This window comes from Cervus canadensis, chromosome X (genome assembly GCF_019320065.1).
Source record: "Cervus canadensis isolate Bull #8, Minnesota chromosome X, ASM1932006v1, whole genome shotgun sequence".
Classification (NCBI taxonomy): Eukaryota; Metazoa; Chordata; class Mammalia; order Artiodactyla; family Cervidae; genus Cervus; species Cervus canadensis.
In genome coordinates, this window is record NC_057419.1 from 8,799,305 (window position 1) to 8,824,371 (window position 25,067).

A 25,067-nucleotide genomic window follows, 5' to 3' on the forward strand; every position below is an offset into this window, starting at 1 on the left:
TGCTGCGGTCCATGGGGTCGCAAAGAGTCGGACACGACTGAGCAACTCAATAACAACGACAAAGTCTGGGGAAATGGTGTTCCTCCTACAATCCCATTAGAATGACTCCAGTGTACCGGGGTTCACGGGGTTATCATAACATATACTCACGGGATTATTATAACACATACTCCACAAAGCACTGACTGAGGCCTCACAGGTAGGTGGAGGCTATAGGAGCGTCTTTGGCTGTGAACAGGGTACCTTTCCGCCTTCATGTCATTCAAATGTTGCACCTTTCCAAAGATGCTTTTAGAAGGCGTCCAGCAAACATGTAGCAGGCACACAGCTTCCCGTTGTATGTTATAAATTATTTGCAACGTCTCCTCATGCGTCTCCTTAGACCCTGCAACCTTCCTACACCAAATTTCATGTTCTATCTTCACTCGTTCTGGCGAAAGGCAGGGATGGCCGGCATTTCAAAATGCCATTTCAGCAAAAGTGAGATTGTGAAAGTTTGACGACCCCAAACGAGCCTCCAAATTGTGCATAAAACAGCAGGGAAAAGCGATAAAAAAATTGTGTTTTCAGATCAACCGACGTTCTACAAAATTCGATATGCATGCGCAAGGCACCCACGGTGAGGGTTATGACTACATGAAAAGCATTTTAAAGTGTAAAGCTATCGGTTCTCTCAAGGTACAGAGACAAGATAGTGATCTTTTTCTTCTTTTTTTCGGATTTTTCTTCTTTTTTTAAGAGTTTCCCTGGTGGCTCAGATGGTAAAGAATCTGCCTGCACTGCAGGAGATCTGGGTTCAGTTGCTGGGTCTGGAAGATCCCCTGAAGGAGGGCACCACTCCGGTATTCTTGCCTGGAGAAGTCCATGGACAGAGGAGCCTGCCGGGCTACAGTCCATGGGGTCACAAAGAATCAGACATGACTTAGCATGCACATATGTTATATAAGTCCTGTGCACCTCTCATTTGGCAAATAACCCGAGGCCAACGTGTAAAAAAAAACTTCAGAGTTCGAATACACCAGTCACAGTCTTTGGTGCCTTCCTTTCTCTGATAATTGGCTCATGTCATCACAACATCCATAAACTTGAGCTAAAAGTCCAAGCTGCATTCCTTTACTGGTGAAGAGCCTGGACTATCAACATGCCATCTTCCTTGGAATCTAAGTTTTGTTGCTTCCTCGCTGCTTAACCTTCCTGATTCTCAACACCTCTAGTTTTAAAACAGAAATACTCTAGGCGCCTGTCCCCTTAGGCCTCTTGAGGATGTTAACACATCATTGACCGGGGGTGGTTTGTGCAGAAACTAATGCTTGTGGCTGGCGATTTGTTATGTAAGTGAATACGGAAATGTCTCTGGTCAATAGCTTTCAAGTAACAAAAGATGTGTTACTACGTCTCCAGTCAATAAGTTGTTAAGATAAGCAACGGCCAGGTGCAAGGCAAAGTGTGTTAGTCATTTAATCATGTCCGACTCTTTGTGACCCCCAAGGACTTTAGCCTGCCAGGCTCCTCTGTGCCTGGAATTCTCCAGGCAGGAATATTGGAGTGGGTTGCCGTTCCCTTCTCCAGAGGATCTTCCTGACCCAGGGATCGAACTCAGGTCTTCTGAAATACAGGCAGACTCTTCACCGTCTGAGCCACCTGGGAAGGCCTGGCGCATGGGAAGCCTGGACAAATTTGCTCTGAGAGTATATCAGTAATCTTTCACCTCCTGAGTTGTATTCAAATAAACTTTTTGCTGTCGGACAAAGGAGGCTTTTTGTTGGAAAGTTTTAAGACATGACAGCAAACAAAACCCAGCAAAACAAGAAGCTGAGATCAAAGTAATAAACCCAAGCACCCTCTTGTTACCAATTTCACCGTTCGGAGAACCCGTGTTCAGCGTCAGGCCAGGAGAAATGCCCCTGTTGGGGACACAAAACTTGTTCCCCAGGACAAACCACAAGAAAGCGGTCCATATTCGACTGAGTTTACCAAGGATCACCTACATCAAATGTATCACTTAGCTCTGAAAGCGAGAAAGACGTCTGAAGCAGGGAAAATAAACACGACAGGCCACCTCCAAAAAAAGAATGGACGCGTAATTATTTGCACAAAGCATTAGAAAATACTGTGATATTTTATTATTAAAAATGCTGCTGAAAAGTTTATACATATGTGTCCAGCCATATATATCTTCTATCATTACTTAAGGCAAAATCAAAAACAAAATCGCAAAATAATAATCCGAGAAACCATTAAACCCTGCGTGCCAGTGAAGTTCAAGAATAAAAGCCTAGGAAAGTTTTTTTTTTTAACTTATTTTTTTTTCTCATTTTTCTCTTTTTTATAGATAGCAAGTATATTTTATTCTCATAGAACTCTATGAAGATTCTATAACTTCTTTCCATGTAGAAATAAGATATCATTTAAGGTGTATTAAATTGCTTTTGATCATAACCCTTTGTAAAAGCTAAAGTTATTCACTTAACAAGAACTCTTTTTTTTTTTTTTTCCCCTTATCCAAATGTCACAAGCCTGATACATTACTGTGCATATTGCTAGCAGAAGACGATTGGAAATACTAAACAAATACTGGAATTCACATTACAAACATACCGGTCCCACACGGCTGTCGAATGCCACTTTCTCTGTTGTTTTCTGGACAGCCTATTTGTCGCTGCTTAGCTGGGGTCATAAATACATAGCTTGCAGAAATGGTCTGACAGGAGCTTTAAAACAGGATGAACGAAAACCTTACGCATGACACCTCTTAGCTCCGAGAGTGTGAACCTCGCTCTGTGCAAAGTTGGGATTACGTACATATTCAGGTACGTCCATACACAGACTCACTCTTAAAATCTGAACCAAGGTGAACAGTATTTTACTGGGAGATTGGTCTGCATTGACTTCCTAAGAACTCTGTTTTTTTCCGGGGGTTGGGGAGGGGCGGGCATTTTCCAAGACTGAAGAAGTACTGATACAGTTTTAGTCTAGGGGTTCCAGTAATCAAAGATTGTACCAAGGGACAAGGAATTTGGACTGTCTTTCTTGAGAACGTGCACCTTAGCTGAGTTGCTCTGATAACCACACCCCGAGACATCATCTTTGGCTACTATTTCCTGGCACGGCAATAGGTTTTTGAAAGCCAAACCGTCAAGTCACCCTGGTTGCTACCATTTTCCTTGACAACACCTGCAAGAGATCCCTTAAGGAAAGCTAAAAGGACGATGAGAAAAATGACACGGTGTCAGAGGCGCCAAGATTCTCATCCCCACCTCCCCAGTGAAGAATGACTGAATATTTCCGTGTGTTATCTTGACAGTCAAGCCATTCTGTAACTTCCTGGAAAACCCCACACAAAGCACTTGCAGTATTCTGTCCCCTTCCCCGGTTTCCTCTCTGTGATAGCCACGGATCAGGGACGGATACACAAAATGCACAAAAGATAATCGTTTCAGACAAGCGTATGTCTTACCCCATAAATGATAGAAAGAATTAAACAACAACGACAACAACAAACCCACTTACTGATAAATAAGGGACCTTACCAGAAAGGAGAGACACATGCCCCCTCCTTCGATCTGATTAGCTAAGCTGAACAGGTATTTCTGCAGCTGCTGGGGAACACAGAGTCCTATTGACTCAGCAGACCTCGGGCCCACCAAACACAAGCTTTCTTTCTCCCTTTTGGCAGGACCCTGGGGGTGGGAAGCGACTCTTGCTTAACAGATTCAAAAAGCCACGACTACAGAACTGAGAATTGCATTCTGTTCCCCGACCCCCTCCCCTCCCCTCCCGGGGCCCAGCGATTTCTCTGCGTGTGACTGTTTGTAATTCAACAAGCTTTTAAATAGACTCTGCGCCGCTGGGGATCCTTCTTCAGGGGTGGGCAGGGTGCAATGTCATGAAGCCTTTAACAACACAAAAATAAAAGTTTGCCTTAAACAAAGAAAAAAAAAAAAAAAACCAGTCTCCTAAGAATGCCATTGCATGCACTTTCCAGCCCCCAAAACAAACAAAACAAAAAAAAAAAATGGGGAGAAAGCCTGGTCACAGGGACGGTCAGAGTCCGCCTTGTGACAACCATATCCTCCTACAAATGAAACGCCTTAGAAAATCCCATGTCTGTTGGCCACAAGGATTGAAGAAGAAGCCCCCCTGTGTGTCTTGGAGGGAACAGAGGTGATATGACTAATGTATATACCGATTTATATACATACAGATCACAATGGAGAGTACAACCTTGCTAAAAGCTCTTTCAAACTGAAAACACCAATAAAAGCGTTTTTTTTTTGTTTGTTTGTTTGTTTGTTTTGTTTTCTTTATCTCTCCGTGTGTGTTTGTTTAAAACTCACAGCTATATACATTTTCTTTCTTTCTTTTTTTTTTCTTTTTTTACAAAGTTTCTTAAATATAGTTCAGGCTGGCAAAACATCTGTTTGCACAGAACTCTAGGTATGTAACTGCATAGTCCGTTCGTTTATTTTAATAATAAAATTCTACTTTTCCTTCTTTTCTGGATTACTGCTCCGTATGCTGGGTAAAAGCCCATAGACTCTTTTTTTTGTTGTTGTTGTTTTTGTTTGTGTTTCGCTTAAGGAGAGCCATCTGTCGTGTGGCACATAAAGAACTTTATTATTATTTTTTTTTTTCAACTGTGATTTAAAAAAAAAAAAAAAAAAGTTGGTGTCCCTGGCTGAGTTCCAGAAGGGTGTCAGCTTCTACGGTCACGGTTGGAAACGCCCAGGTCCTCGAAATGTCGACGTCCTTGTCGCAGCTAGCTTGGATGGTGGTGGGTCTTCAAAGCAAGAACTGTTACCAGCGAATGGATAACGTTTCACATTTCATAGGGTCGCAGGTTGATCTCGTGGTACCGGGAAATGCCAGCATGGGAGGTCTGCAAAGACACAATGGTCGCCCTTTGGGGGTTTGTGTGTGTGTGTGTGAGAGAGAGAGCGTGTCTTAAGCCAGTGGGATGAAACACATTCCTTGTCTGGAGATGGTGCGTCTTGGTCGGTCTTCCAGTTGCAGGGGGCGTGGCGAGAGGGCGGGGAAAGGGGAACGGGAGGCCTGCAGAGCTATACCCTGGTGGTGGAGTGTCCGTGAGGGATGTTTGTGCTGTTCTGGCCCCCGCTGAAGGTGTTAAACGTGTGCAACGGCTGCATGCCCGTGAGCGTGTTGGGGATCATGGTGATGGTGTTGGGGGTCATGAGCGGGATGTCGTCGGGGGAGCGGCGGAGCGTGAGCGTGTAGTCGGGCGGGCAGGTGAGCCTCAGCGTGTCGTGCGCCTGCAGCGACTCGCAGTCGTGGTCGTGTTCCAGCTGCTTCATCTGCAGGGACATGATCTCCTCGTTCTGGATGTGCGCGATGTCGTTGGCGGCGCTCCGCTGGGGGCTGGTGCGCCGGTGCGTCTCGTGGCGCCTCTTGTCCTTCTTGTAGTAGAGGGCGGCGAAGGCCAGGATGTTCAAGAACAGCAGCGACGCGCCCACGGCGATGGTGACGCTCAGCTCGGTGGAGTAATCCCTCTTGGTCTCGATGAGCACCGTGGTGTCCTCGGGGCCCGTCTTGTGGGGGTCCTTGGCGTGCTTGGGGTTGCTGTTGGCGGGGGTGATGGCCGGGCGCTTGGTCGTGGGCCAGATCTTGGAGGGCGACCGCCGGGTCCCGTAGGGGAAGGAGGTCATGTCCGGAGGGGGCACCTTGGTGGTGGTGGACACGTACTGGAAGATCTCGTTCAGGTTGTGAAGATGCGGCACCAGCTCCAGCCAGAAGGCCACTTTGGTGGCTCGGTAGTGATCCCGCACGCGGGGCTTCAGGCCGATGTGCAGATAGAGCTGGTCTTTGGGGTTATACTTGGACCAGGCCACCTCCTCGAAGCGGTTGGGTTTCGTGTGAATGAACTTGGTGTCCTGCGGAACGGGCTGATTGGGGTCACTGAGGACAGAAGGGAGACAGAAAAAGAGGAGAAAAAAAAGGTCACGCTCTTCTGCATGTCACAGGTCAATTGTAATCATGCGAAATGAAATTGCAGTCAGATCATCTCACATGTGTATCCATACGCGCAAAGTACCGAACTGGCAATGAGTCTGCTCTGGTTTAATCCACATGTGCCTACCGTCTGGCTTGTCTATAAAATCCCCTCTGACCTTAACCTTTAAAATAATTCCCAGTGAAAATGATACCTTTTCTATAACATTTCTGTATTTTTAATACATCCAGTTGTCTTCCAAGGTCAAGTAGGAAAACTTGGAAATGTTTTGGAAAACAAACATGTGTCTTGGAAATGCTTCAGCATCTCAAATTTAAACTACTCTTGTTGGAAAATTTTCAGCATTTCAGGCTGAACTGCTTTTGGAGTCACTAACCTCACCCAGAGAGTGATCAGCCCCCACAAGGTGGGGCGGCGGGCATCTGGCAATACCTGGAGATGTTTCTGGTTGTTACACATGAAGGATGGTGCCATGAATGAAGGTATATACCACAATGACTGTCAAATATTCTCCAGGGCACAGGACAGCCACCCACCCCCCCGCAACAGCAAAGAAATTTTTCATCCCGGATGTCAACAGTATTAAAGTTGAGAAATCCTGATTTAGAGATTGTTGTCCAAAATGTGTACCTTCTCTTTCTTCCTCAAGAACTGCTTCTTAGGTAGATGGATATATATTGCAGTTATAACAATTAAAATAGGTTAAAAATGCAAAAAAAAAAAATCTGGCTTCTGCCATTACAAAATGTTAATAAACAGAACTACGCATCCACTGTTTGTGCTCTATTGGAAATACACATATAACTCGAAAACCTTTTGAAGAGTGGGTCACGTGAGGATCCAATAACATTCCGTTGATGTCGTGAGTTTGACAAGACAGTGCTTTTAGACATGCTGAAGTCAAGGACTTTAGGAGAAATACCACGCGATGCAGTAAATTGCGGGTTTTTATAGATTTCAAGTCTCCTCGGCAACTATGAACCTGATATCCCCTGTGATGCACATGAACGGCCACAGGCAGAAGGATAATCATCGATATTTAAAGATTCTCCACAAAACATGGTTCTTGAAACATGGTTGCCACCCAACTTTTTTTTTTTAAGGTAACAGAGAATCCCCTCAAAGATATATTCTAATTTCTTCCAATTTTTCCTTTAGGCTTGGTAAAGTGACCTGTAAAACAGACTGGGTCATGTTTGCTGGTCTGGAACACCTGAGATGGTGCATGATAAAAGGTCGCCTCGTGGAGAGCAGTGAACTCTCAGAAGTGGTGTGCAGACCTAGCTTGCCCAGGTCTACTGCTGTGGGCGCCCTCACCTCTACCTTCCCGGCAACGCCTTCTTGGGAACACATTTACAAAGCCACCGCCTCTTTGCTTGTGTGCCGGAAGGTTCCACCGGAAGACCTAACGTCTGCAGACGTTCCCAGGTGGCGTGCAGGCCTCAGGTGATACCCTTGACCCACAGAGGCAGGTATTGCCATAGGAAGGGCTTTAGTCCTCAGTCTGAGGCTGTCAACATCACGAACATACATTAAGCTCTCTCTCCCGCTTTACAAGTCCGGGGGTTCTCGAGCAAATTCTTAAGCACCTCTTTGCCTGATCTATAAACTGGATATGAATATTGGGATTGGAATTAAGTGAGGAAGCCATAATTCCTGGTGTAAAGAAAGACCTCATTGATAAATCAGAATACCTGCAAATTGGCAGGGAGAGGAGACTATATAAATAATATACAGATATATCCACAGTATAAGTCTCATGTGCTCACTCGCCCAGCCGTGTCCAACCCTTTGCAACTCCACGGACTATAGTTCACCAGGCTCCTCTTTCCATGGAATTTTTTCAGACAAGAATCCTGGAATGGGTTGCCATTTCCTCCTCCAGAGGATCTTCCCGACCCAGGGATCAAACCCACATCTCTTCTCTATCCTGCATTGGCAGGTGAGTTCTTTAACACTGCACCACCTGGGAAGCCCACAGATCTTATACTATATACTTTATACAGCATTTATTGCATAAAAGAATACTGTGTACTAGCATATATGGTACACTATATACTCTACATAGTGTATGCTGCATAACAATACTGCTTATATGATACACTGTAAACTGTATACAGTATATACTGTTTTAAACCATATTACATATATCTTGGCATATATGCTACATTATATACTTCATATAGTTTATGCCGTGTCAAAGTGCACGGTATACAACAGTATATATGTGTTATATGGTACACTTTGTATATAGCATAGTATACTTTTATATACTCATACAAAATTTTATACACTTATATAAAATATAAAGTGTATCTTGTACCATAGTATATACAGTATACTATTCACTCTGTATAGTACATACTATTACTATATGAAAATATACCGTATACCACAGTATTTATAGTATATTATACAGTATACATGGGCTTTCCTGGTGGCTCAGATGTTAAAGCATCTGCCTGCAATGAGGGAGACCCAGATTCAATCTCTGGATTAGCAGGATCCCCTGGAGAAGGGAATGGCAAGTCACTCAAGTACTCTTACCTGGGAAATCTCATGGACAGAGGAACCTGGCGGGCTGCAGTCCACGGGGTCGCAAAGAGTCGGACACGACTGAGCGACTGACTCCCACTTCACTCTCGCATACGCTGTATGCCACAGTATATGTGGTACTTTGTATGTTTATCATCAGAGATGGTTATTTAGCATCACTGACTCAGTGGACAGGAATCTGAGCAGACTCTGGGGGATAGTGAAGGACAGGGAAGCCTGGCATGTTGCAATCCATGGGGTTGCAAAGAGCCAAACGTGACTTAGCAACCAAACAACAACATAGTGTATATAGTATACACTGTACAAAAGGATACTATGTATATCATAGCTCATATGGCTCACCATATACTGTATACAATATATGATGTATCACACAGTATATGACATACACAGTATATCACTGTGTATGGTATATACAGCATATATTGTATAAAATTATACTGTATCCTGGGCTTCCCTGGTAGCTCAGACTGTAAAGAATCCACCTGCCATACAGGAGACAGAGGAGACTTGGGTTTGATCCCTAGGTCGGGAAGATCCCCTGCAGAAGGGAATGGCAACCCACTCCAGTATTCTTGCCAGGAGAATCCCATGGACAGAGGAGCCTGGAGGGCTACAGTCCATGAGATTGCAGAGTTGGACACGACTGAGTGACTAACACTATCCCTTTTCCCATACTCTATACTATAGCACTTCCTGCATACTATATATACATGCATATAGATACATATATGACGTACACATATGGTTACATATGCGGCAAGCAAGATAAATAAGTTGCAACTGCTGTGTTCCTGTTAGTGACATGAAAAAATATAATAAAAAATACACTACAAGCCTTCTTATCCATGTGTTCATGTATAACCATAAACGTATTCTAAAATAATCTGTTTTTATGCTTTTATTTTTACATGTTTTAGAAGAAATGTTGGATGCAATATAGCACCTCGCATTTTCTTGAGTCTTCTGAAATAAAGTGCTGGAAAATTCCTATTTAATTGGACCTGCCGTGGAGACATTTTTATAAAATAAAACTCAGAAAAGAACAAAAAAACAAACTCAGAGGCTGAGAGTGAGAATTGATTTTTATTGTTCTAAAAGCAATGAAAGGGAGCGAGGATTCCTACTGTTTTTGAATTGATCTGATTTCACAGAATCAGGCCTTCCAGCTCTACTGACCTTTTATTAAAGAGACAGCATCTAGGAAAGGGTGTTCATGTTAGATATTTGGCTATTTATATATATATTTTTTGGCATTTGGTGTACATTTGAAAGGTAAGGAAAACATGTTTATTTTGTTCTCACAGAATAAAGGATTTTGAAAATCTAGATAAACACGCTTTAGCCCCGAAACAATCTGTTAAAGTTCTTGGCGATGCACCGTCAGAAGCCTTAAACGGAGATAAACTCGGGGCACTTATGGAAGGAAGCTCATCACTTTCCCGTGGCAAACACTCCAAAGAAAGCAAGATCTGTAGGTGGAGTACCAGGGCCTTGTTTTTTAGACTTTCCTTCAGCACACAGTGTTGTTTAATTCCCACAGGCAAAACTAAAGATTAACATGATTAAGGAGAGAATGAAACAAACACATCTTTCTAAAGGTCCATTTCACCCGTCATATTTCACTTGGAGCATCATCTTGGCAGTTGACTGTTAAATGCAGGTTCGGGGTCTTGTGGCTCATTTTATTTGGGAGAGACGGGTAACATTTCTTTACAAACACCAATGACCCCTCTAACAGGCTCCTCTGGAGGTTGGTATGAGGTTTTCCTCACGCCTAAAACAAGGTCATGCTTGACTATTTTTCCTTAGATGTCTGAGAAGAAAATTACCCCCTACACCAAGAATCATGTGTTTTGGTCCATCCCGTACCACAGGGAGTGATTTTCTCTCACTGAGCTTAAAATGCTTTGGGACAACAAAGGTCACTTTTAACATCGGACTTGGGCTGCAACTGTTTCAAGGCCATCTTCTCTGTTTCTCGAGCTTTGCAAAGATTGCCACAAAAGCAGATGCAGAAATTGATCACAGGGTATGAGCAAAGTCAAGAGTAGAGATGGCATCTGAAAGCCAATACAAAGCATGTCGTTCTACCCACTCGACCTATACCAGTACACTCAGACATACTGGAATATGTTTGCCTTGCTTACATCATATACATTGGCTTGTTGGCCAAGTGCCTTCCCAACTCTAAATTCCAAGAGGCTCTGAGTCTTCAAAGTAGAATGCTTGAAAGTACCATTCACGGCTGTCCCTCCTGTAGGGACTCTCATTCTGCTCTTTTTATCCAACACACAGAAGCCAAATTGCATTGGTCCTTGATGGACAAACACCTGATTTCTAGTGACCGGTCAGGACCAACCCCATCCCGTCTCAAGAGGTGGGAATCCGTGACAAAGAGCTGCAATCTGTGTGATCATTCGTAAACCTTGGGATGAGCTCTAACCTTTCCTTGACAGTACTTCTCATGTATCATGGAGCTCTCCAAGGAGCTTAATACTTAAATGAAGCTCTAGCTTAATACTTAAATGTTCTGGTGTCACTTTTTTTTTTTTTTCCAGCACTGTTTCGCTTGAGTCTTCTCACCTGGATGATTGAAACGATCTCCTACCAACAAGAGCATCTTCTTCTGTCCTCCTTCCATCCTTCCCTCTTCTCTTTCCCTCCATCCTTCCCTGCTTCCTTCTTCCTTCCCTCCTACCTGGCCTTCCATGCCTGCTACACACACCATCCCCACATTGTTTTTCTGTGCTTAACAAAGAACCTGTGCCGTACCAGAAGTGTGTAGGTTTACGCCTACAAGTAAGGCCAGAGCTGTCAGCTGTGGTCAAATGCAAAGCAGCCAAGGCGTTCACTTCATGTCAGCAGAGGGATGACCAACTAGGAACAGGGGATGCTGGTAACAAGGTTCAGTATATCTTAACTTCCACCCACTGATCACATCTAAACGTGCTCCAATTCAGCACAACCCTTTCTTCTCAGCCACATGTTGAGACAGGTATGTGACATGATATTCTTATAACCACAGGCTCTCTCTACGCCCACAGGGAGCAGAGGATGGTAGTCAAGTGTATTCAGTCATGTTCTGAGGGTCACTGCCTCAAGATAAGGTGTGAGACCCCTCATGGCATCAGAGATGGTTTATCCCATGACTATTTCCTGAGTGACATCAGAGAAGGTGAGAGACCCTCATGATATTAGAAATGGTTTATCCCATGGCTGCTCCCTGAGTGATATCAGATAAGGTGTGAGAACCCTCATGACATCAGGAATGGTTTATCCCATGGCTGCTCCCTGAGGGACATCAGAGAAGGTGTGAGAACCCTCAGGATATCAGGGATGGTTTATCCATGGCTGCTCCCTGAGGGACATCAGAGAAGGTGTGAGACCCCTCAGGACATCGGGGATGGTTTATCCCATGACTGCTCCCTGAGGGACATCAGAGAAGGTGTGAGATCCCTCAGGACATCAGGGATAGTTTATCCCATGCTGTTTCCTAAATGACATCAGATAAAGTGTGAGATCCCTCATGACATCAGAGATGGTTTATCATGGCTGCTCCCTGAGGGACATCAGAGAAGGTGTGAGAACCCTCAGGATATCAGGGATGGTTTATCCCATGGCTGCTCCCTGAGGGACATCAGAGAAGGTGTGAGACCCCTCAGGACATCGGGGATGGTTTATCCCATGACTGCTCCCTGAGGGACATCAGAGAAGGTGTGAGATCCCTCAGGACATCAGGGATAGTTTATCCCATGCTGTTTCCTAAATGACATCAGATAAGGTGTGAGATCCCTCATGACATCAGAGATGGTTTATCATGGCTGCTCCCTGAGGGACATCAGAGAAGGTGTGAGACCCCTCAGGACATCAGGGATGGTTTATCCCATGGCTGCTCCCTGAGGGACATCAGAGAAGGTGTGAGACCCCTCAGGACATTGGGGATGGTTTATCCATGGCTGCTCCCTGAGTGACATCAGATAAGCTGTGAGACCCCTCAGGACATCAGGGATGGTTTATCCCACGCCTCTCCCTTTTTGGGACTATGGTGCCACATTCTCCATAGCAGGACCATTTTGGCAGCCCCCAAGTGAAAAGGCCTCTTCCACACTTGGCTGCTCACGCCATTATCCTATTTTACGTAAACAGTTAAATAAATTGAAGTATTTTAGATACGTAACTAGTTGTACCATCCATTGGCAAACACCTCGATCACCATCTCTGCCATCCGCTCAGTCTCCCGTTTTCTGGTTAACCACACCACTGAATAATGGTCCTCCCCTGACTCACATCTGAAATTGCACATTTGCACTGTAGGTCAGACGAAGGTCTGAGTAACTTCCTTGGAAGATGATTCGAGTCACTCCCATGGCCTTTCAAACGAGTTGTGAAAACTCACTGCATTAACATCTCCAAGGATGATCTCAGCCACGCTCCACGCAGACCTCGGGAGCAAAAATAGCTCCTGCCTGGATAAAGTCCAGATTGTTGAGACTAACATCCAAGGCCATCCATCAGTCTCACCTTGCTACCGCAAGTGACATCTCTACCTGAAGTTTTGGACTCCGGTCAGAAGATGGGGCTATTCCTCCAGGCTAGGTCCTATTTCTTCTGCACCAGCGACGTTAGTGACTTTATGAAACCCCAAAGTATCCTAAGCACACGCCACTAATGGCCACAAGAGTGAACTGGAGCACTGATCAAGTCCAAGTTGTTTTGTATCTCCAAGGCTATGTTCCTGAGATGAGGGGCGTGGACCACAGGCATTTGACCCAGTGATTTTAGGAAATGGAATTACAGCATCAAAAACCACTCAACACTTTACCCTGATATTCTGATTATAGTTAAAATAGATCTAGAAGCTGAAACAAATTCCCTCGGATAAACACTTTCAATATATAGAAGTAATTCAATTTCCCTAAATGAATAAACAAGCCAAACAAAAAAAAAGTCTTACATTAAAAAAAAAAAAAGCACTCAACATTTCAAACACTCAACATTTTCAATCCTAGCTTAGTCACTCACAGATTCTGGTTAAAGTATTTCATGCAAGTATTTCTCTACCATCTCATGGCATTAATTAATTTCCTTTACCTTTTTCTTTCTTTTTTCTTTTTTATAACAGTAAGAGAGAATTCATCTCAGAGCCTCTGGCAGGCGAGAACAGCTAATGAGAGTTTAATGGCTTTATTTGGATTTTTCAGTTTTCTTTAATGGCTCCGTTAAATGGATGATGAATGATCCTAGCTTTCCATTTAAGAAAGTCATGTAAAAACTTTTTTTTTCCCCCCAAAACGCGTAACAGAAATAGAAAGTGGGTGGTTCTTACAAAGGTAAGTCAAAATGTTCTGTTTAGATATTATGGAGTTATGATGGGTTAGGGCGTGGCCATCATGTATGGGCATGGCCACAGTGCATGGAATGTTTGTGTGAATGTTCTTTGCTTCAAGAGAAGGCAAAACTTGCCTAGAGCAGCCGCGTATCTGAGTTCCCTGATATAACTGGGCATTTGTCCTGCCTTTAAAAGGGGTTATGCACAGAAATGCATCCCCCATCAGATTAAGACATGCTTAAGTCTTAACCCCCAGGTCCTCTCAGGGTGATGTTATTGCAAACAGGGTCATTGCAGACGTGCCCTCAGTCAAGGGAAAACGAGGTTATACAAGGACTTCCACTGGTGAGGACTCTGTGTTTCCACTGCAGAGGGCCCAGGTTCGACTCCTGGTCGGAGAACTAAGATTCTGCAAGCCAAGGGGTGTGGCCAAAAATTTTAAAAAAAAAAAGAAAAAAGATGAGGTCATACTGGAGGAGGGGTGGACTCCTAAACCCATATGATTGGTGGCCTTATAAGAAGCTGGCCATAATAAAAAAAAAAAGAATGGAAAAATGGCATCTGTGGCAATGTGGGGCATGGACCTACGTGGAGGTCATCGTACGAAGTGAAGTCACAAAGAGAGAGATAAATACCATATGATATCAGTTATATGTGGAATCTAAAATATGACAAGAATGAACTTAGCTAGGAAACAGACTCATAGACATAAGAGGACAGACACGTGGTTGCCAAGGAGGAGGGGAATAGTGGGGAGAAGGATGGGGTAGGAGTTTGGGATTAGCAGATTCAAACCACTATATACAGGACGGATAATGCAGAGCTTAGGGAACTATACCCAATATACGGCAATAAACCAGAATAAGGGTTCCCCTGCTGGCTCAGTGGGAAGGAATCCGCCTGCTGATGCAGGAGATGCAGGTTTGATCCCTGGGTTGGGAAGATCTCCTGGAGGAGGAAACGGCCACCCACTCCAGCATTCTTGCGTGGAGAATCCCACGGACAGAGGAGCCTGGTGAACTACTGTCCATGGGGGTCATAAAAGAATCAGACATGACTGAAGAGACTTGGCACACAGAAGATATATTGAGCACTTCTGTCAACTAAAAAAAAAATAGCTATACACGTGCTAAATGAGGAGGGCATGGCAACCCACTCCAGCACTCTTGCCTGGAGAATCTCAGGGACAGAGGACCCTGGTGGGTTACGATTCAGAGTCGCAAAGAACTGGATGTGAATGAGCAACGAAACAACAAGAAAAGCAAAAACAGAATGAAAAAGAAGATGAAAAACCATGTGTGTATATATAATATATATATATAATATATGTATAATTGAATTGCTTTGTTGTACAGCAGAAATTAACACAACATTGCAAACCAACTATATTTCAATAAAAAGAAGAGGTTGGCCATGTGAAGACAGACATGCTGGTAGACGGCCATGTGATGAGGGACCCAGAGCTTGGAGAGATGTAGCTTTAAGTCAGGCTGAACCAAACAGTGCCAGCAAGCCCACCAGGAGCTAATAATCATCACAGCAACATCCCCCCCGACAGGTCTTGGACGGAGGTCAGCCAGCCCCACCTTCAGCGTGGACTTCAAGCCTTGAGAACTGTGCGACAGTACATGCTTGCCGTCGGGAGGCAAACAGTTTTTGGTGCTGTGTTGCAGAAGCCCCAGGGATCTAATAAACAATGCCACATAAAAAAACATCGACCACTTCCCGACTTGACTCAAATCATCTCCCCCGTGGAAGACAGATCCTGGCGGTGACAGATGAGCATCTCTACCTGCGGAGGCGGTGACCTTCCCTGCTTCCCCGCTGTCTTCCTTAGATCAAACTCATAAAATGGGAGCACGTGAAGCGGGCCTTCACACAACGCGTGCAGCTCAGAAAAAATACTCAAGTCTTTCCCGAGGAACTTAAAACCGAGAATCCCCACTTCCCACCAGAGAATATTTGGAAACACGGAAAAGAAGGCTTCTCAGGTGACTCGGAGGGTAAAGAATCTGCCTGCATTGCAGGAGACGTGGGTTCTATCCCTGGGTCGGGAAGATCCCCTGGAGGAGGGCATGGCAACCCACTCCACTGTTCTTGCCTGGAGAATCCCACGGACAGAGGAGCCTGCTGGGTTATGGCCCAGGGGGGGTCCCAAAATTTGCTAACCCTCTGCACCTCCCCTCATCCTCTCACCACGGCTGGGTGAGGCTGCAGCGTGGGGGCCCAACTCCGCTCCCAACCCACCGCTCCTCCGCGACGGTGGTCAACAGGAAGATTTAGCATCTTCATTTTAAATTCAGAACCAGGAGCTCAAGGTTAATGACAGAAGCACACACAGGTAGAACACAAGGACACCTCATTATTTCCCACAATCAGGTTACTCGACAAGAGAAAATGAGGAGATTCCGTGATACTGGGAGCTGCTTGAGATGCTGGGGAGTGTTTTATTTCTCTGTCTTCAGAGAATCTGCTCCAGGGAACGTGGGTGGACCCCACTGCGTATGTAACTCTGGTACATTTTCTGCTGCATTTAGCCAACGAGCTTTCTATATATGTACGTAGAGAGATATACAGATAAATCTAGGCAAATATATGAAATTTATATATAGTAATGAAATTAAAGCATATACTTATATATAAATGAAATAAATATATTTGCAAATAAACATGAATTAAATGTATAAATATTTATATTTATACACAACATAAATAAAATATATTTGTAAATATATATAAATCCCATAACTCATATGGAGAAATGTTATGTGAGTATATACATATATGTGTGTGTGTATATATATATATATATATATATATATATATATTATATATGCACAAACAGGATTTCTCTACACTTATGAATTAAGTGGTGGCTCAGACAGTAAAGAATCCACCTGCAATGCGGGAGACCTGGGTTCAATCCATGGGTTGGAAAGATCTCCAAGAGAAGGGAATGGCTACCCACTCCAGTATTCTGGCCTGGAGAATCCCACAGACACGGGAGCCTGGTGGGTTACAGTCCATGGGGTTTGCAAAGAGTCAGACACAACTGAGCGACTTTCACTATAGCCACCATTTTATGTGCAAAGACATATATAATATATACGATATACAGAAACCGTATTTCTATATATTCATTATCAGATTTATTTAACCCCTCAGCTATGCACTAAAGACAATTTCCCTGGGGCTGATGTGTTTTGATAACCAAACAACTGACCAAACAACTCAAGATCCTGTGTAGACTGAAACTCCAGTCTATGTTTAACGTAGTTTAACATTCGATAAAGCGTTTAACGTTCGATAAAATAGCCAAGTATGTCCAAATCTCCAAGACAAGGCACTAACTGGATTTAAAACTCCAACTCAACTTTGAACGGAACAACCAAGTATGTCTAAATCCCAAACAAGACAGGGTCGTACCTACCTTTGAAACTCCAACTCAACTCTGAGCGGAATAGTCAAGTGTGTCTAAAGCCCCCACCAGACAAGGTCCAAACCGAGATTTGAAACTCCAACTTGACGTTCACTAGAATAGCCCAGAATGTTTAACTCCTACCCCAGCATGGACCACGTGGAGAATTTTCAACATGGGAGGGAGCACCGCAGTTAAAAAAAAAATCTGGTTTCACAGAGAAGGACTCAGGGGTAAAATTGAACCGAGGTTTCCTTCTATGTTGGAGTGGGGGTGGTGGAAATGATTATTCTCATTACTGGGTGGGCAGGTGCATGCCTGCCTGTGGACTGTGGTCGAGCTGGTCATGGAAACTGCATGCATTAAGGAGGAACCAGGCGGGCAATAGCACAGTGGCGCGTGGGGAAGAGAAGGACGTAGCCGGTCTTGGCGAAGTTGGTCCAGTACAATGGAACAACCAAGTATGTCTAAATCCCGAAAAAGACAGGGTTGTACCTACCTTTGAAACTCCAACTCAACTCTGAGCGGAATAGCCAAATGTGTCTAAAGCCCCCACCAGACAAGGTCCAAAGCGAGATTTGAAACTCCAGCTTGACGTTCACTAAAATAGCCCAGAATGTCTACCTCCTACCCCAGCATGGACCACGTGGAGAATTTTCAACATGGGAGGGAGCACCGCAGTTAAAAAAAAAAAAAATCTGGCTTCACAAGAAGGATTCAGGGGTAAAATCGAACCCAGGTCTCCTTCTGTGTTGGAGTGGGGGTGGTGGAAATGACTATTCTCATTACTGGGTGGTCAGGTGCTTGCCTGCCTGTGAACCGTGGTCGAGCTGGTCATGGAAACTGCATGCATTAAGGAGGAACCAGATGGGCAATAGCACAATGGTGCGTGGGGAGGAGAAGAACGTACCCGGTCTTGGCGAAGTTGGTCCAATACGTCATGACCACCGCGCTGAGCATCACGTCGTTCTTGGAGAAGTTGCAGCTGAAGAGCTCGGTGGGACCGATCATGGGGATGCCGAAGACGTAGGGGACCTCGTCGCCATGGGCCGAGTCGGCCCAGCTGGGCTTCATCTCGCTCTGGCAGTGGTGGTAGAAGGCGTAGAAGTAGGTGGGCGACCCGTACTGGGCGTGCAGGTCCGCGGTGGCCACGGCGGGGGCCACCCACTGGTGGTCCGTGAAGAGGGCCACCAGGGTCTTGCGGCGCGTCTCCGGGTTCTCCTTGTCCGCCCAGTCCGTGTACATGAACTTGATGGTCTCCCGCAGCGTGTCTTTGCCCTCCGGGTAGCCGTAGAGGTTGTCCACGAAGTTGGAGACGGAGAAGTCGAAGTCGTTGGGCGTCACGCCGTCCTCGTGGTCCACGATGCCGTCCACGAACTTGAGCCCCTCGCCCTGGTTGACGCCCAGCATGATGTCGTAGTTGAGGAACTCGCCCTGCTCCATGAGGATCTGGGGGTCGTCGGGGATGACGTCCCCGTCGATGACGGGCCCGAAGGAGATGTGGTACGTGGCCGGCGTGATGGTCTGCTGGATGAGCTCACGGTAATTCTTGTTCCGGAGGCACTCCACCATGTCCGTGGTGTCCAGCATGTTGCAGCCCACTTTGTCGGCCAGGATGCGCGTGTACTTGGCTGGCTGGTAGTTGACGGCCCAGCTGGACAAGGCGGTCCCGCTCTGGATGATGGCCTTCTGGAAGAGACCTGCAGGGGACGACATGGTGGACATGCAGATGGAAAACCCCGAGACACAGAAAGGCAGTCTTCCAGCCGGCCAAGAAGTCTCTGCCTGTCCGGCTGGGGCACGTGCGTTTCTGGATGCGGGAGCATTGCAGCCCTTTCAGCATCTCTCTCTCTATCATCTCTCTCTGGTTCTTGGGCCCTCCACTCCCCCCTCTCGCTGGACTTGAAGGCTGCTCTGTCCCACACACACCACAATTTAGGAACCTGAAGCTGCATTGACACTCTGGCGGCTGTGGTCCTAAAAGATACAATCCCTCTCCTCTTCCCTGACTGTGTATAATAAGGCTCCATCCTTAGATGTTATAAATAAAGCTTCGCAGGGTGATCACACCCCCTCCATCCCCTAAAACATGCTTTGTAGGCGTAAGAGGTCAAAGGCCGTTTTGCCTTCCTGGCAAAACCGGGTACTACTTTATTGGGCGGAGGGGTTGGGGGATTCCATCGACATCAGGTTCAGAGCATAACATTCTGGAATGCGTTATTTCTACGCTCCATACACTGAAGGCGCTAAAAAATTTGCAATTAAAATAAATCCATTACATTAGTTATTCCTAAAGAAACCTTCACTCGAATGCCCCCACTAAAACATACTTTGTTTTCTGGAAAAAAAAAAAAAAAAAGAGTCATTAATCTCAAAATGGCATCCATTCAAAACCCAGACTTTGGTGCAATTTATCCTGCTGCATTTTAAACACGTTTTTTGGTGAGAAACGTTTTGAAAACTTTTAGGCTTTTTTACGAGTAAAATTCTGTGTAGCTTAAAATTTACCATCCGATCAGTCTAGTAGTGAATGTCCAGAGATAAATAAAAGTGTTTTTAAAAAATGTTGTTTTTTTTTATGTGGACCATTTTCAAGTGAAAGTGTTAGTCACTTAGTCATGTCCAATTCTCTGTGACCCCATGGACTACAATAGCCCGCCAGGCTCCTCTGTCCATGGGATTCTCCAGGCAAGAATCCTGGAGTGGGTTGCCATGCCCTTCTTCAGGGGATCTTCCCGACCCAGGGATCTAACCTGGGTCTCCTACATTGCAGGAGGATTCATTACTATCTGAGTCACTGGGGAGAGTCTTGGTTGAATTTGTTACAGTATTGCTTCTGTTTTCTGTTTTGGTTTTCCTGCTGTAAGACGTGTGGGATCTTAGTTCCCTGATCAGATTTAAAACTCATACCCCCTGCATTGGAAGGAGAAGTTTTAATGACTGGACCACCAGGGAAGTCTCCAGTAAAGTCTACTTTTCGCTACTCCAGTACAAGAGATGAAGGGCTGTAAGATCACGGTATTCTATTCCTTATCTCTTCCTGCCTTTGCCCTGAACCCCCGCAGGATCTAATCCCAATGCCTCACGAGTTGCTGGGAGAATAAAGCATTCAGCCTGGAGTCCTGTCCTTGTTTAAGGTCCTACGTGCAATCAAGGATGAAGGAAATATCACTGCCATCGGGAAAAATGCGATTCTAAAGACTGGAGGGCTGCCCACACAAGACTGAAATGTGAAACAGATCTGGCTTTGCCCAACACACCATCAAGCTCATCTGGTGGCCAATTTCCCAACGTTTATCATTCCGCTGGAAACAGGCAACTATTGACTTATATGTTTGCTTCTCAGGATAAATGTCTTAAAGCAGGAGTCCTGAACCTCCGGGATCTAATGCCTGATGATCTGAGGTGGATCTGATGCAATAAAAATAGGAATAAAGTACGCCATAAATGTAATGAATGCTGTTTGAATCATTCCGAAACCATCCCCCAGCCTCTGGTCCTTGGAAAGACTGTCTTTCACGAAACTGGTCTCTGGTGCCAAAATAGGTTGGAGGACCACTGCCTTAAAGCACCTCAAGGAAACAGTGTCCATATTTGACCTAATAAAGGCAGTCATAAATCAAGACCCAGAATTTGGAAAAATGCTGCTAGACGGAATGTATTTTTTCTCTCTCTCTCTCACAATTGTTGGCCATGACTGAGGTCGCAGTGTGCATATATATATATATTTGTTTGTCAAGGAAGTGATATTAATATAACCTGTGATAAAACTCAAAAAACTGGAGAAAATATCACCTATAGTTCATACTATAAAAAGGGGAGTTACTTTAATAATGTTAGTATCTTTCCTTCTTGGTGTTTTTCACCCCACTGGTCTGAACATAGTTAATTCTTGTTGTTCAGTCGCTAAGTTGTGTCCAGCTCGTTGCGACCCCATGGAGTGCAGCACGCCAGGCTTCCCTGTCCTTCACTATCTCCCGTAGTTTGCTCAAATTCATGTTCATTGAGTCAGTGATGCCATCTAACCATCTGATTCTCTGCCACCCGCTTCACCTTTTGCCTCCAGTCTTTCCCAGCCAACAGAGTCTTTTCCAACTGTGTCTAATACCCGGATAGTATATTGGATGTCATAATTAAGAAACTCTGCCTGCTCCATCAGGGTCTGAGAAGTGCCTGCAGTGGCACCCTTGTCCACAACAGGGTCAAAGGGAATGTGGTACCCGGTCAAGGTGATGGTTTGCTGAATGAGCCCTTCACACTGGGTGTGCAAGTCTAATGCGTTTTTTAAGCACAATCCTTGAAGCTAATTATCATTCCTTTGAGTAAACACACATGTTTCTTATAACGTTATTATCTTTTTGGTTTTGTCACTTTTTGTTTCATTCTTTGCTACGAGAAGGCTGTGGTGGACATTTGCATGAGAATACCTTTTTCCCTTCTGCATGTTGATTTCATTAAGCCCTGTCACTAGAAGTGGAATTCCAAGGTCAGCAGTCCGGCTACGTTTTGACTGGTAAATCCTGATTCTATAATGCTGGACTGTAACTGGAGAGCTGCTTTGTAGACATGACCCATGCAAGGCACTACCGTAATCACTTCTGAGCTATTGATTTAAGTAATTAACACTCTTCCTCCATCAGTTTTGGCTGACGTGTGTTTAATTACTGCTGAGGTTGGACCTGACCGTTTTGTAAATCGAGAGCTGTGATGACAGCCATTGACAAATGGGAAAGTATAATTATCTTCTGAAATGGTATAGGAATTGTTATCACTAACGATCTAACGTACTCATTTTTTTTTTCCTTTTTGAATAAAAGGTTAACAAATTGTAAGCCTTTCATTCAACTCCTCCACAGTCATTTTAAAATAAGAATCAAGAAAATCAGATTTCATTTGCTTGACTTAGTATGAATAGAATGCTAGATTTCTAATAAAAAAAAATAGATAACCAACAAGTCAGTCAAAAAGGTTTACTGTATAGTGCAGGGAACTGTAGTCAATATGTTGTGATAATCTATAATGGAAAATGATACACATATACACATATGTGTATACACATACAAATGATATACATACACACATATGTATAGTTGAATCACCTTGCTGTGTATCTCTACACTGTAAGTCAACTATACTTCAATAAAATATGTACATTAAGAAAAAAAGACATTCAGACTTCAGAAGACTTAAAAATCATCATCAATCACACATTGCTAATGAAGCCATCAATGCAGAAACTTGGCCACAACTGTGCAGGTATCAAAAAAAAAAAAAAAAAAGGATGCTGTCACACAGCACAATTATACTTCCCCTCCTTTTTTTTAGCACGTTTATATGGTACATTTTTTTTCATTAAAGAAATTTTATTGGAGTATGCTTGATGTCCAATGTTGCATCAGTTTCAAGTGTCCAGCAAAGCAAATCAGTTATGCATATACATACGTCCACTCTTCTTTAGACTTTTCTCACATAGGTCTCTACAGAGTATTAAGTAGGGTTCCCTGTGCTATACAGTAGCTTGTTAATTAGTTACCCATTTTATTTAGAGTAGTATGTGTATATGTCAATTCCAGTCTGCCAATTTATTCCTCCCCCTATATCTGCAAAGAAATGTCTTTATAAAGAAAGATACATATTTGTAAAGAAAGCTAGTAGTCGATGCAGGAGATATAAAGGGTCAGGTTTTACCCCGGGTCAGGAAGATCCCCTGGAGGAGGAAACGGCAACCCACACCAGTATCCTTGCCTGGGAAATCCCATGGACATAGGAGCCCTGTGGGCTACAGTCCATGGGGTCGCAAAAGAATCGGACACGACCTAGCAACTAAATAGCACATATTTTTAAAGAAAGATGCATCTTTTTAAAGAGAAATACATATTTTTAAAGAAAGATAGTGCTAGACTCTTTAAAGAATAATAGTTCCTTTAAAGTTCAGGTGGTTTTGATATACATAGTTTCACCATAGATATGGTGAAATTCTTAAACCAACCAATGACAGAGAAGGAAATATAACCCGACCTTGAAGATTCAGATTATGATTGTCAACGTTCACCTGCATTTGCAAAAGTATCCCAGGGCTACACTTTTTTATTTTGTTGTTCTTTTTGTTTCATTTTTGAAGGGAGTGTCAGGAAGATCCTGACACAAGCAGTTATTACACTGCTTCCAGACCTCCTGCATCCAACTCCTGCTCATTTCTATTTTAAAAATCTCTTAAAAAAATAAAATAAAAATATAAAAATCTCTTATGTGCCCAGCAACAATGGACCAGAGGGAATCACCTTGAGTTAAGTTTGTAACAAAGATCTGAGTCTATAAGCATATGGCTGCAAGCTGCGTTTATCATGAAACCTACGAATCTGCAGCCATCATCCACATAGTAATTCCCTCTCACACTTCCTCTTCCAAGTTGAAAACTGAAGCTAATAACATTTAAAGTTAACCAAATAAACTCAGTTAGGCAAAGGCAGGGTGTAAGCATTTCTATAGAAGTCATTTTCCTCCAGTGATGGTAAGCAACGGCTATCGGTCATAAGTCTAAGTGAAAAAAATATCTTGTTAAAATCATTAATAATACTATTTGTTGTTTTTTGGTTGCTAAGCTGTGTCTGACTCCTTGTGACCTCATGGGCTGTAACCCACCAGGAGCCTCTATCCATGGCATTCTCCAGGAAAGAACAACTGGAGACGGTTCCCATTTCCTCCTCCAGGGGATCTTCCCAACCCAAAGCTGGGTTCCTGCTTTGGCAGGCAGATTCGGTACCACTAAGCCGCCAGGGAAGCCTATACTGCATGTTTAAAAGTTGCCAAGAGAGGGGATCTTAAAATTCTGAGAAGGAAAAATAGTTTTTAACTCAATGGTGATGAATGTTAACTGGACTTATGGTGGTGGTTGCTTTGCACCATATACGAGGATCGAATTTTTACCTTGTACACTTGATAGCAATCATTATTTTAAATATATATTATTAAATACATATAAGGCAAGTACAAGTGTTAGTCACTGTCATTTCTGATTCTTTGCGATCCCGTGGAAGCCGGGATCCTCTGTCCACGGGATTTCTCAGGAAAGAATATTGGAGTGGGTTGCCATTTCCTTCTCCAGGAAATATACCTAATGGTATATGTCAATTATACCTCAATTAGAAAAATCAGAAAGCAAGCCAAGTTAGAAAAGGATGTGGATACGCATCATTTGGGGCAATTTCTTCTTTTTTGTAATTAATTTATTTATTTGGCAGTATGGTGTTCCCTGGTGGTTCAGTTGGAATAGAGCTTGCCTCCCAGTGCAGGAGACCCTGGTTCAATCCCTGGGTGGGGAAGATCTCCTGGATAAGGAAATGACAACCCACTCCAGTATCCTTGCCTGGAGAATCCCAGGGACAGAGGAGCCTGGTGGGCTACAGTCCATGGGGTCACAAGGAGTCGGACAGGACAGAAGTGACTAACACGTTTTCACTTCCCTGGGTCTGAGTTGTGCCCTGCTGGATCTAGTTCAGAAATCCCCGGCTTCCTGCACTGGTTGTGTGGAGTCTTAACTACTGGACCACCAGGGAAGTCCTTTGGGGCGTTTTCTGTGGAGGTTTCAAGAGACAGCACGGCTCCCCCTGCATGCGTCTTGGATAAGAACTCCAAAGGTATATATATATACCCCAAAGTATCCTCCAAAGTATACTCCAAAGGTATATACTCCAAAGTATACTCCAAAGGTATATACTCCAAAGTATACTCCAAAGGTATATATATATATACATACTCCAAAGGTATAATATATATGTACCCACCCACAATTT

General features: G+C 44.1%; 1 protein-coding gene across 6 annotated transcripts in view; it reads right to left on the bottom strand.

Moving 5' to 3' along the window:
• Positions 1-2,084: 2,084 nt before the first annotated feature.
• The window catches only part of NLGN4X (neuroligin 4 X-linked), a 378,693-nt gene continuing 355,710 nt past the window's right edge, over positions 2,085-25,067 (bottom strand). For all 6 annotated transcript variants that reach the window (XM_043459622.1, XM_043459618.1, XM_043459623.1 and 3 more), the window contains 2 exons: positions 18,185-18,974; positions 2,085-5,913 (listed from right to left, as the gene is read on the bottom strand). In XM_043459622.1, the coding sequence (XP_043315557.1) occupies positions 5,061-5,913; positions 18,185-18,974 (1,643 nt within the window). In that variant the 3' untranslated portion in view covers positions 2,085-5,060. The remainder of the gene's footprint in view (positions 5,914-18,184; positions 18,975-25,067) is intronic.